The sequence below is a fragment of the Gobius niger genome, assembly GCF_951799975.1.
Source record: "Gobius niger genome assembly, chromosome: 1".
Classification (NCBI taxonomy): Eukaryota; Metazoa; Chordata; class Actinopteri; order Gobiiformes; family Gobiidae; genus Gobius; species Gobius niger.
This window is the reverse complement of record NC_136852.1, coordinates 44,238,872-44,251,409: the sequence shown is the minus strand read 5'-3', so window position 1 is coordinate 44,251,409 and position 12,538 is coordinate 44,238,872. Positions and strand designations below refer to the sequence as shown.

Below are 12,538 nucleotides of genomic sequence, written 5' to 3'. Positions count from 1 at the left end.
CGAGCACTTTTTAAATTTAGAATACAATATACACTGCCGGGCCAAAAAAACAAACATACATTTACCACAAAATAAAGTAGAAAATAAAATGATGCTCTATTATTTGGTTCGACCAGCTTTGCCTTTGACACACATTTGCTGCTTCTGCATAGTCAATAAATCCAGCGTTGCATACATTTTTTCACCAACATCTTGTATTGATGATGGGAGGGCGTGACCACTGCGCAAAACCCTCTCCAGCACATCCCAAAGCTTCTCAATGGGGTTAAGATCTGGACTCTGTGGCGGCCGATCCATGTGTGAAAATGATGCCGCCCTTTCACAATGTGAGCCTCATGAATCCTGGCATTAAGCTCGTGCCATCAGGGAAGAAGAAATCCATTGATGGAATAACCTGGTCATTCAGGATGTTCAGGTCGTCAGCTGATCTCGTTCTTTCAGCACAAAATGTTGCTGAGCCCAGGACCGTCTGGAACTTTGCAAAAGCCAATCAAATCTCGAACAGTTTTATATCGATCCAATCAACATCACAACGGGAAGCAAATGAACCAATAGTATAACATTTTCTTAAAATGTACTTCACAATAATGGACCTGCATAGATGTTGATGCTTCATCTTCTTTAAAGCAGTACTAAGTAACGTGTTTACCTTAATAAATCCTTTCCGTAGTCCCTGTGGGGGTAATACAAGTGTTTATGGGATGATTGGAGGGTCTTTCAGAACAGAACAGAAAACCATTTTTGCAACTTGACTGCCACCGGTCCGGAGAAAGCAATACAGACTAATGGAATCACGAAGAAGAAGCTAACATGCTAACGGGCAAAGCTAACTGCGGGCTAACGTCACTTTAAACCGTATTTGCAGCCTAGTTCGAGTGAAAAAAAAAAAAATCCATTGTATAATTGGATGCACAATATCCCTCTCTCCCTTCGCCTTTTCCTGTCAGCGTAGTATTTACTCTCCAAGACAATTAATAAGTTCAAAAATGGTAACTTGCTACTACACCTGCAGTTGCGCTTATGGCCTCTAGGGGGAAGAGTTACTTAGTACTGCTGTAAGAGGGTTTTCTTGTTGTTGCCGTCTATCGGAAGCATTTTTGTCCTGTTCCAAATGTACATTGATTGAAACAGCCGTTGCATATTTTTGTGTCAAAAAGGCATAGATAGATAGTTCACATTTTCCCCCTCTCTTCTGGTCAGTGCATCGTAAAGCCTCTATCTTCCTTGGTTACAAAATGCGTCATATCCGGCTTTACTCTGATTGGTTTACACGCTTGTCAATCACACCCATCGTTAATTGGACGAAATCCCTTCTCGATCCCACATGTCTTTATAAAGAATAGGAAAATGCTACTTGTTCAAATTGCAGTGGGTCTCAGTCCGGAGCGTTCTCAGGAGAATAGCTTGCTGTAAGATTAGCCTATCGTGAATGTTTTCTAGTCATTGGAGCCGCTTTCTATATTACAAGGCTCTTACTAAAACCAGAAAAAGCTGGATGAGCCAAACATGCATCGCTACATTTTAATCTCCCAGTTTGATCTTTTGATTCCCTCAGTCATATTTTCTACAGGCCGTGCTCCTAAACCCATGCTTCATGCTCTTTTCAGATTGTCACCATGCAAAAGAAGCGCAGCGGGGGGGGGGGGGGGGGGGGGGCCTCGCAACAACGCCCAATCGATCTGCGGATTGGACTGAGGCTTGCTCCAGTGATCAATAGGGGTTTTAGGGGGATTAGTTATGCATACGATCTTAGGCCGAGCTGACATACTTCTTAAATCAACGCTGAGCCGGCGAGAGGCGCGTTAAGAAAATTGGCCGGGCCCCGTTTCCTCGAGGGGGGGGGGGGTGGGTCGGTCTTCTGTGTGTTCGGAGCTAACAAGGAGAACGCTAAATCAGCTGGAGCAGAATTAAGCGTTAATCATGTGGACCGCGCTCCGAACGCTTCAAAGAGCATGCGATGTTTGCCGCGCGGGACAATATCGGGCGTTACGCAACACAAAGTGAATGGCAGCACAGCGAGCCCCTATTAAGGCCTACAGATTAAAAAAAAAAAAGGCAATGCCGTTTCTTTTTGCGGAGGGGGGGAATCCTCTTACGATATGCTGCAATGCGGGGTTAAAATTGGACGCTCCATGTCAAAGCGATTTAGATGGCGAAAAGAAGAATCTGAATCACGGGCTTAAGGCTTGTCACACATGTTTTTGTTCGGCGGCGCGCGCGGCAAATGGGGAATGCGCCAAACCCAAACGCAGAAGTAAACCACTTAAATGTGATAAATGAAATAGATGCAAACTTTAAATTGAGTTTTGGACGTTTGAAATCGGCGCAGGCAACTTTTGCAACACGATCTGGTGATTCTGTGAACCTCTTAAGCCCTGGGTTTTATTATGTTAGTCTCAGAGCTTGGATCTCGGCGTTTGGTCACATTTGAGCCCAGCCCACTCTGAGTCACTGTGATTTGATTGGCTGCAGAGTCACACTGTCGGTCAGACACTGTGCGTGACAGTAACATGACGCTTAATAGTGAGCTCTTTAGTTTTTGTAAAAAGGCTGAGGCTTCATTGAACCTCAATCTGTCACAGACTGAGAAGTGAAGAAGGAAGTCATGGAGATTCTGCTATAGAACACTACACTTCTGCTGTATGTAAGAATAAAAAAATGACATTCAAGAAATCCTTCGTAATAAGTGTAAAATAAACATATATAATTAAAATATTAGTTTGATAATATAAGTTTGTAGTTCTGTCTAAAGCAGAATCTCCATGACTTCCTTCTTCACTTCTCAGTCTGTGACTGAAGAGCAATGAGGCCTCACGTTACTGTCAGTCATGGTGTCTGACCTAAAGTCCAACTCTGAAGAAAGTCAATTCACATGCACACTGAGGAGGTTGGAAGGGCGCCCCCTTGTGTACAAGTGCATCCAATTGCCCGGACCACATTTTTATTCATTTTGGTGCCACAGGTGGGACCATTTCACGCTCGGACCATGAATGTGCAGTTATTCCCAAAGTGTTGTGGCCCCCTTATCACCTCAAAGATCCCCAACATTAATAATCTACTGTATTCAAAAGAACTCGTAATGTTAAAGCGAAGTCAAATTTAATAAATACATAGAATCTGTCATGCAGTGCCTCTGAGCCCCCAAGGAGTCCCTTCACTTTGGGAAATAAAAAGTGGAGGTGACGTCATTTCCTGTGGAGGTCTGGAGCTTGCACTGTTCATGTGACTCTCCATCCGCTGTGATTAGAAACTCCTGCATTAATTTGCTGCCTCACTGAAATACAATTACAATTATTACTTACAACAGCATTAAAAGCATTTTCAAAAGCATTAAAACCTATTAAATGCACTACAATACATGCCACTCACAAACAAGTGCCCAAAAGGTCGATGGTCATTGAGCACCTACATTTTCTTTCACAACAAAGAGTCTTGCCGTCTGCTTGCACAGTGCCTTCCTTCAGTCAATCCCTCTAAAATTAAATGTAAACTCTTTTGCTGATGACGTTTCCTTTTTGTCCAGGGCTGAAGGTGCGTGAGGTGATGATAAACGTGTCCCGGCAGCAGGTGGAGGACTTTCATGGACCTGAAGATTACTGGTGCCTCTGCGTCGCATGGAGTCACTTGGGGACCTCCAAAAGCCGCAAAGCCACAGCTCGAATAGCATGTGAGTACTGTCGCTACTACTACCACTACTGCTACTCATCTTCTGCTGCTATCACTACCACAGCTGAAAGTTGTGATGCCGGGGTCAGCAAATTTCCATGGTGGTGGGATACATTTATTTTCTTTACTAATAGATGGAGAGCTGAACCTGTCCAGAGTGGCCTTAATGAAACAACCAACAAACAAATACATAGAGATCGTAAAGAGGAGTCTGGGGGTTCTCTCCCAGAATATTTCCCAAGGAATTAAAATAAACAGGTGTTTAGCCTGGGAATACCCATGCAGCTGTGTGCACTCAAATCATTTCGAACTTCACAGCAGGACCGATCACAGAATGAGGAGGGACGGCAAGATGATGACGAGCTATTCGACATACGGAAGCTCGTAGTTTGTTTACGGATAAAAATTAAAAAAAGTTGATTTACGGATCCAATATGACGCGACGCCATCTTTCGGTTAAGCGTTAGACCATGTTCTAAATCAGGGGTAGGCAACGTCAGGCCCGGGGGCCAAATCCGGCCCTTCTGCTAAGAACCTGTGGCCCTCAGGATGTTTTTTATGATTTTGAAGATGATATTAAGACACAAATGAGAGATCAAATGTCTGTGAATACACTAAAAATGTGTGAAATACAGTCAATTCTTTATAAAATCTTCAAACAGAACCTGAATGATACTTTTATATCTATACAAAAATGTCTGTCGTTTAGAAACAGAAATAAGAACAATAATGTTTGGAAGATTTGCAAATTTACAATATCGGGTTCATCTCCAATGGCAAGAAATGTGTGAAAAATGGGGAATAATTTTGGGGGAAATGTGGCTCAAAATAAGGAAATATTGTGTGAGGAAATGAGACAAAAATAAATGGGGAATACATTGGGGAAATATAGAGAATATTGTAATAAAAAATTGGGGAAAACAACCAAGTCACTTCCTTTAATGCTGTCCCTTGACCAACAACATCAAAACTGTACCCCCCCAGTAGCTACATTTAGATACCAGTACAACCTGAACTTTTATCGTTTAATGTTAGCCCTAATCGTGTACATACAACGCTGGCATTTGTAGAAAATGGTGCTTTACATTGGGCTAAAATTGGCAGGTCCAGCCCTTGGTCTTTTTACGATGAAGAAAATCGGCCCTCCACCAAGCAAACTTGCCTACCCCTGTTCTAAATAGTTAAGCTCAAAAGTTTACAGCGGGTATGTCATACGCCATCTGATACAATGATACGATTGGCTCTGGCTACATGCAGATACATATGATAGACATTCGTAGTGCCCAATAAATTGCGATGGACGATCGTAAACCACACCTCACATACGAGAAAATGAATTGGTGGTCCCCAGACTAAATATCACTTGTGGTATTTTGTCTGGTGATAGCCAGGCTAACAGGTGTTAAGAGTTCTAGTGTTATCATTTTCACATATTTTTGCTCCTGGGCCTGACGTTGCCCGCCTGATCGTATTGTTTCAATACCCCATAGCCAGTAGTGTTTAAATAATCTGATTTCATTACTTTAGAAGTACAGAGAAGAGTTCATTGCAAAAGCAGATATCTCCGTTTTGATTTGTTTTCAGAATTGTTTTGGATACCGTACTCTAAAGGTGGATTTGATTAACAGTGAGTGACTTTATATGTTCATGGCACTGAAACAGACTTGGTAGCGATAAACACTGCTATGTGAAGAGAAATTTGCAAGCATGCCTTTTTTCAATGGCACTTATCTGTTTTCCAAATGAACTCTTCTGTCACCAATAAAATTAAAGCTCAATTAAATCTCCATTCAATAGAGAATCCATGATGCAGCTCAGTCTCCAAAAAGAACAAAAAGGCGGGAAACTCTGCCCCCGTGAGGCAGGGTTGAGGAGCAACAAACCTCCACAGTTCTTCAGGGCCTGTCAATCAAAGCCCAAAGCTGGAAGAAACCTATACCCAGGCACGGGGAGAACCATGTGTACACTCCACACAGGGATCAGACCTGGAACTTTTTAGCTGTGGTTTCCTCTAACACACAAAAAAAAAACCCATGAAGAATATGGGTCTCTTCTGGGACCAAGTTTTCCCTTGAAAAGAGATTCTGAATCTCAGTGTGAATCAGGTTGAATCAAGGCCATGGTAATACAATAAACTTTGTGAATCTAAGTTGAATATAACTTTATTTTTTTACACTAACTTTCTTACTGTAAGCTTCCACTTCCTCCATATTTCATCGCACTCCCAGTTTCTATGCCAACGCTGCAGCTGATGAATCAATTAAATTCAGATTTTGGCACAGTTTGAGTCTGGCTCCTGTGTTGTTGGTAAATCTTTAATACCCACCTATCTCGCAGTGCTAAAAGACACCCCGCTACGCCATGACTTCTTACTTCTTTTTTTTTTTTTTTCATAAAGACCACTAGAGAGAAAGTTGCCGCGAAAAACACAAAATCCTTCATGCAAGTTTCGGAATAAGCCCCTGATTGTCAGTCAACTCTGATTCCTCCCCTCGAGGCCTGTTACGCAGATACGGAGTGACAGGTTATTAAAATCGGGCCGATATGAAATACAAAATGGCGGCCAGTTATGTTAATTGCGAATAAAATGGAGCTGACAGCGAACTTTGTGACCGCGGTGTCGTCTGGTCGGCGGAAAGGAGAGCGCTCAGACGTTAAAAGTAATGGCTGTCGGTTCAAATAAGCACTTAGGCACCGGCTAAAAGCTGCTGACCAGAGCCCGCCTGTCCGATGGAGTTATTATAGCCGCTTTGAGAAGTCCTTCAAAGTGCGTACATTAAGGCGGATGACGGCTTGACAGTGAAATCGCGTGGCGTTTGGTAAACTACTGCGTACGGCGTACAGTGGGCACAGAATGTTTTCATTATGGCTGTATTTATTTCTACTTTATCTGGGGCAGTGGTGCTCAAAACCTTTCACTCCAAGCACCCACTTCAGAAAATATTCGACCTATCAAGTGACACCAGGCCGAGGTCAAAGCAGGTAAGGAAATAGCGCTAAATTGGACTAAAAGACGTCTAAACTGGGTGTAGATGATAATAACTAGGAAAACAACCACCTAACTTAAACGCATAGTTGAGATGAATAAAGTCTAAAAATGATCTTGACTTATTTGAGAAATTTGAGTTATCGATTGAAACCTGAGGAAAAAAATATTGTGAGTTCTTGGTCATTTTCAATTTCATTTGGTTGCAATAAAATAGGCCAACATTGGCAGTAGATCATTCACAGTCTCTGTCATTTTGGTTGGCAGATACATCAATATTAAGCCAGGTCCAAACTGTTGAGAGTTCCATAGACAAACAAGAACTGACACTTTATCTGAGGCTACTTAGAATGATTAAAGATATTTATATAATAAAAATGAACCTTCTTTGTGTATAAAAATAACCATTTCATTATTAATGTCATAAAAGCATTGTTAAAGAAGCTCCATAGTAAATGTGATTTTTCTGCGTGATCAGATGTTTAGAAAGAGCCTTGTAGTCAGCTCTACAGCAGGCTAAAATCAGCTAAATCGCATTATAGTGAATAGGCCTAAAGTGCCATAGGACCTGGAAGAAGAGTGATGACATCATCACTTAACAAATGAATAGATACAGATGTATGTTTGGAATTTTCCATATTTGTCCATGATGCATGGTCAGGTTCAAAGCAGTCAGAGGGGGAAAACAACAAAAACTTGATTTATTAAAAAAAAACTATAATAATCTGTGCAATTTCAATGACCAGAAGCAGAAAGGGAGATACTCACATTACTCCACCATTTAAATAAAGACATAGATAAAGATACAGAGACATGGAGAGGAGCAAAATGGTTCAATAAATACTTAAAAAGAAAACAAAAAACAGACAAAGCTAAACAGGAAGCTAATGTTAGCTTATGCTACATACGCGAACATTAGCCACAAGTGTCGTTTTGTTTTGCTTCTATTAAACTGTGGGAAAAAAGTCCATATGGACATGGTTTTGCCTTGGCCTTGTGTGTGGAAATTTTGTTAATAGTCCGACAGAAAATTTGCTAAAAAGAGTGATACATGGTGAGAGAGGTTTTCTTCTCCCTCAGCTAGGCCACACCCCCTCGTATGACGGGTTGCCGTCTGTAGGTTGTTATTAAAAAAATCACACAAAGTTAAACGTTTAGGTGTTGGTTTTGGACATGCATGAAAGTTCTGGTCTTTTTAATTGCTTGTAAAAGAGGGAATAGACATGCTTCTTTACCTTTTAATAGAGGGTTATGGATACTTTCTGAACTCAATGTGTAATGTACGGGACAAGAGTAGTTTTGGCGATAGAGCAAATGTAATTGTTTTGCTAATTTTACAAAAACCCAAAAGCTGTACATTTCTTGTTCTTTCTTTGCTTGAATATCCACCTTACATGAGCAGAGTGAACGCTGCGTCAGTGCCCTAAACTCATACAGCATGTTTGAAGGACTTCCAAGAACAAAGTGCTGTATCTACATTTTCAAGTTCAAAGATCAAATCAGCAGGGTGCTTCTATTACAAGACCTAACAATATTATATTACCCTTTATACTCACCTCTAGGACTGCAGCTTTCAAACCAGTCATCGATGCATATATTAGGACAACACTGATGTTTCATGCATGAAATATTGCACTAATGCCTTTTTTAATCAAATGACCAAAAATAGCTATGACAATTTGTCAAAGAGATATCTGAGTTCAAATGTTCACTTAAGGTCAGGCTGGAAACAAACCAAAGCTAAACCCACTTGTAAAAAAGTGTCGACTGTGTGAATTGTTGACTTATGTGTGTGATTGAAAAGTTTGACATACATTTTCTATTGTAGTTACCATTGTAAATTTTGTAGAAAGGCCTAACCAAGGACAAGAGTTGAAAGTTAGCGTTTGCTATAACAGGTGTTTTGTTTTTTACCTGGCGAGCTACTACTAAGATACTTGTTTAACCCAAAATCCACTCACGGCTGTACGAGCGATTGAGTCTGGTTAGAGTCGGCATCAACTACATTTCCACAGCGGAACATACTGTACACAAGCAAACAGGAAGTGGAGTAAACCAGTCAATGGCGTTATTAGTGGTTCTGCGTTAATATTCAAGACTATAAATCACAAAACTCACCCACTGTCAGTGTGTTTTTTAGTCATTTACCACCGATTAGAAACAATCTCTTGTTGTTCCGTGGGCCGCCTGTAGAATGTTACTGAGGGACTTCAACATCCATAGAGTGACGCTGCTCAAGAACAACACTTGACCGCAAATAAACGACTCTGATAGCACAGGCTCGTTTGAGTCTGGCAGCAGCGGTAGAAGCGGGCGTCTGCTCAGACTGATATCCCAGTGTATAAAATAAACAGAGGAGCCTGGATGCCAGGCTACAACTTAGGAGGAGTTCACCTTGGAGAGGTATAGTTAAAAATGTATTGAATACTTTTCTTATACCTGACTTTGTTTACCAAAATGCTTGCCGGTTCTGTTCAACATGTTCAGAACAAACAAGAAAATGTCTCTAAAATGTGACTTATCCAGCTATATATATTTTTGCTTGGTGTTACTTGGAAGGTCAAATATTGCATGTGCAAGCAATTTTATCTAAAGAACATGTCATGCACAGGGCAGTGCTTTAGACACACAGATCCAGGTCAAATTCAAAATAAATGTATCATTAATCAGCTACATTAAAGACATAGATAAAATACTTTCAATTTCCACATGCACAGCTAAACAGAACTGTGATGAATTATTATGCTTTATATCATCAATTTTTACACACAGCACTGTATGTCATCCCTAACCTTGCAGATAAAGTGTTTGTAAAATACAGGCACCATCCAGCAGCTCTGCACTCCAAGCCTTCATACCTGCACTACCCATTCACAGTGACTTTTTTTTTCTCCGTGAACTACTGCAATGATTTAATTCATCGATAGCAGAACTGCACTGTGCGCCCTTGAGTCCACCTTGTCCGGAGCATTGGCTTTATCAGCTCTATAGGTCGATTGTGGCTTACAAAGGTCACACCGGGGGGAAAGTGGGGCCATTTCGACACCATCACTGACTCTGTGTTATCTCCACTCTCCTCAGACCTCAGGAAGAACTTCGAGCAGGACCCGCAGGGGAAAGAGGTGCCCCTTGACGGCATGATCGTCCTGCACTGCCGTCCGCCTGAGGGAGTGCCCGCGGCCGAGGTAAGGCTTGTTAAATAGATAAAGAACAAAAGTCCAAACTCGCTACTTTTTAGGGAGCGGGACACCACCAGGAGATGCTGTTGCTTTTGCTTTGACAACAGGCAGCCACTCATGAGGAGGATTCACAAATGTTTAGCTGCTCTGGTGACTTGGCAACACAGCTGCTGAGGGGAAATACAAAGATGGAAATACTTATTCACCAGCTACTCAACAATAACTTTAAGTCTGTTCCTGTTGTACATGTTTTTAGTGGTAGGGGAAACTTGTTCACCCAGAGGAAAAGGCGAAATGGAGAAGAAAAATGGGGGAACAAAACTGCCCAAATTTGTGCACAAAACAGAGAATGCTAACCGTAATTCTAATGTTAGCTTCATGCTATATGCTAACGGCTAGCCTCAAGTAAGGAATGACAGAAATGCCTTTAGCTATTTGAGCCTGTTCCTACGAATAGGGAAGACAGGTGCAATAATAATAAGTAAGGGATAATGTATAGAACGCTGGTCATTATCGGGAAAATAAGTACCCCTGTCGGTACTTATTTTCCTGATAATGACCAGCGTTCTATACATTATCCCGCTTATTATACGGCCATTTGCCAACTGAACACACACAACATAAACTTCGTACACTTTTATGAAGGCCGAAAGGTTTATTTAATGACTTCCGCGACAAATAGTTCCCAAAAGTTTGCGCGTTGCTCGGCAACGTTTTGCTAGGCTAGAGGCAGCAAGGCTAGTAGCTAGCCTAGCTGCTTAGCTGAAGGCGCAGTTGGAGGAATGGTGGTGAATCTCTGGGCAAGTTGAAAGTCAGACTCACGCTAACTTCACGAGCAATTCCACCAACTTCTCTCGCAGTGACGGGGACAGAGATAGTGTCGCTACTACGTACGCGCGGAGTGATATGAAAGCACGAACTCCGTTGCCATTGGCAGCGGTCATTATTTTTTTCAGAGGTCCTTTATTAGAAGATAATGACCGGTAGAACGTTGGGAAATCCCATTCAAATCAGTGGAGCGTTCTACTTACGTTGTGAAGAGCCGTATAATAACTAGCAATAACGTATGGCAATGTATGTTTTGTTCTTTACATGGCATTTCTATCGTTTCTGTGGTTTCTTTATCAGAAATATATACATAAGATGATTTTTAGTGGCCACAGGATGTGCAGCCGTTAGCATTCAGCTCAGGAGACACTTTTATATGCTAATTAGCCGTTTGTTGCTAATGGCTGTTGAAGAAAATACACTGAGCAGGCTAACAGACGGAAAAGTTTCTGGCTAACTTGCTAACTGCCCGCACACGTTAGGACCGAATGCCGATTCTCATTTTATTGCTATGCTATTTCTCTTCTAGTTGTGCCAAAACATTAACCTCTTAAATCCCGCCTGAACTGAGAGCATTTTCTCCACTTCAGCTTTACCCAAATCCTGTAGGCCGGTGTAACGCCTCAATTGAAAGCTAAGATCTACAAAACTCATCTAAATGGATCTTTTTCCTCACGTCATCAGATTTTTTGCCATCTTTTTTTTTTTTTGGGGGGGGGGGGGGGGGGGGTATTCAACTCATTTTGTAACTTTTTTGTCATTTTTTTTATCAATTTTTTGTCACATTTTTGTCACATTTTTTGGTCTATTTTTTTGTCTTTTTTTGTCATTTTTTGTCACATTTTTGTCATTTTTTCCATCACTTTTTTTGTCAAAGTTTTCTCACTTTTTCGTCACATCTTCATCACTGTTTTCACCTCAGTTCTGTCTCTATTTTCACACCTTTTTTCCAGAAGCTTTTGGATCGGGGTAAAGCCAGACTGGAGAAAATGTGCTCGGTTCAGGTGGGAGTTAAGGGGTTAATAAGGGCCAGACTTTGACTTGATTTGATCATGCGAAATAAAAGGCCTTATTCTGACATGAAAACGTAAAATCACAGAAAACTTGCAATGCATCGTTTTCTTATATTTAAATCAGTAATGTTCAGCAAAAGTTTCAAATTGATATCTCCAAATTATTTGTGTTCCCCTATTCACATTCACAGTATCTCGCCTTAATATAAAAAAAAACGATTTCCATAACAGATTTAACTCCCCCCTCGCTAGGCCAAGCCACACATCGAGACGCGTTGCCGTCGGTATCCATAACCTGGAATGTTCCACAACTACCTCCTTTTCGTAACGGTTTTCGGTTTTCCAACAGTATTACTTGTTTACCTTGCAGCGAAAACCACAAAACCCTCAGAACCCAACCTAACCTCAGTCTGGCACCGCGGCAGCCGAAGTCTCAATATTTCACGGCTGGGGTGAGCTGAAATAGCTGCGCCCCGTTTACATTATTCACAACAGGCTTCATTTGTGTTGACAAAAAAACCCGCCAAAGATGGAACACAGACTGGGCTCCAATTCCACTATTTATATCCCGCGTGTGGCTTTAACTGCACTCTGACATCGCTCCTGCATTTCCACGTTGAATGATTTATGTCGGAGAGAGGGGGGCAGAGATTGACCTCCCAGTTCACTGCGCCTACAAATCCAGGGGAAAAGAAACAACAAAGGCTCGGTGTTTTTAAAATGTAAAATGTAACTGGAGGAAACCACAGCGGTATTTCAGGTAGGACAGACTTCAAGAAACATCGACAAATGAGACAGAAGACTATGCAGACTGTGACAGATTGGTTAGGGGAAATATCTAGGATCATTAGACAGTATTCTCTTAA

General features: G+C 41.4%; 1 protein-coding gene across 2 annotated transcripts in view; it reads left to right on the top strand.

Annotated features, from left to right (window-relative positions):
* Nucleotides 1-12,538, top strand: part of unc5db (unc-5 netrin receptor Db) — a 591,396-nt gene that overhangs the window by 345,212 nt on the left and 233,646 nt on the right. For both annotated transcript variants that reach the window (XM_079567276.1, XM_079567275.1), the window contains exons 3-4: nucleotides 3,524-3,667; nucleotides 9,734-9,837. In XM_079567276.1, the coding sequence (XP_079423402.1) occupies nucleotides 3,524-3,667; nucleotides 9,734-9,837 (248 nt within the window). The remainder of the gene's footprint in view (nucleotides 1-3,523; nucleotides 3,668-9,733; nucleotides 9,838-12,538) is intronic.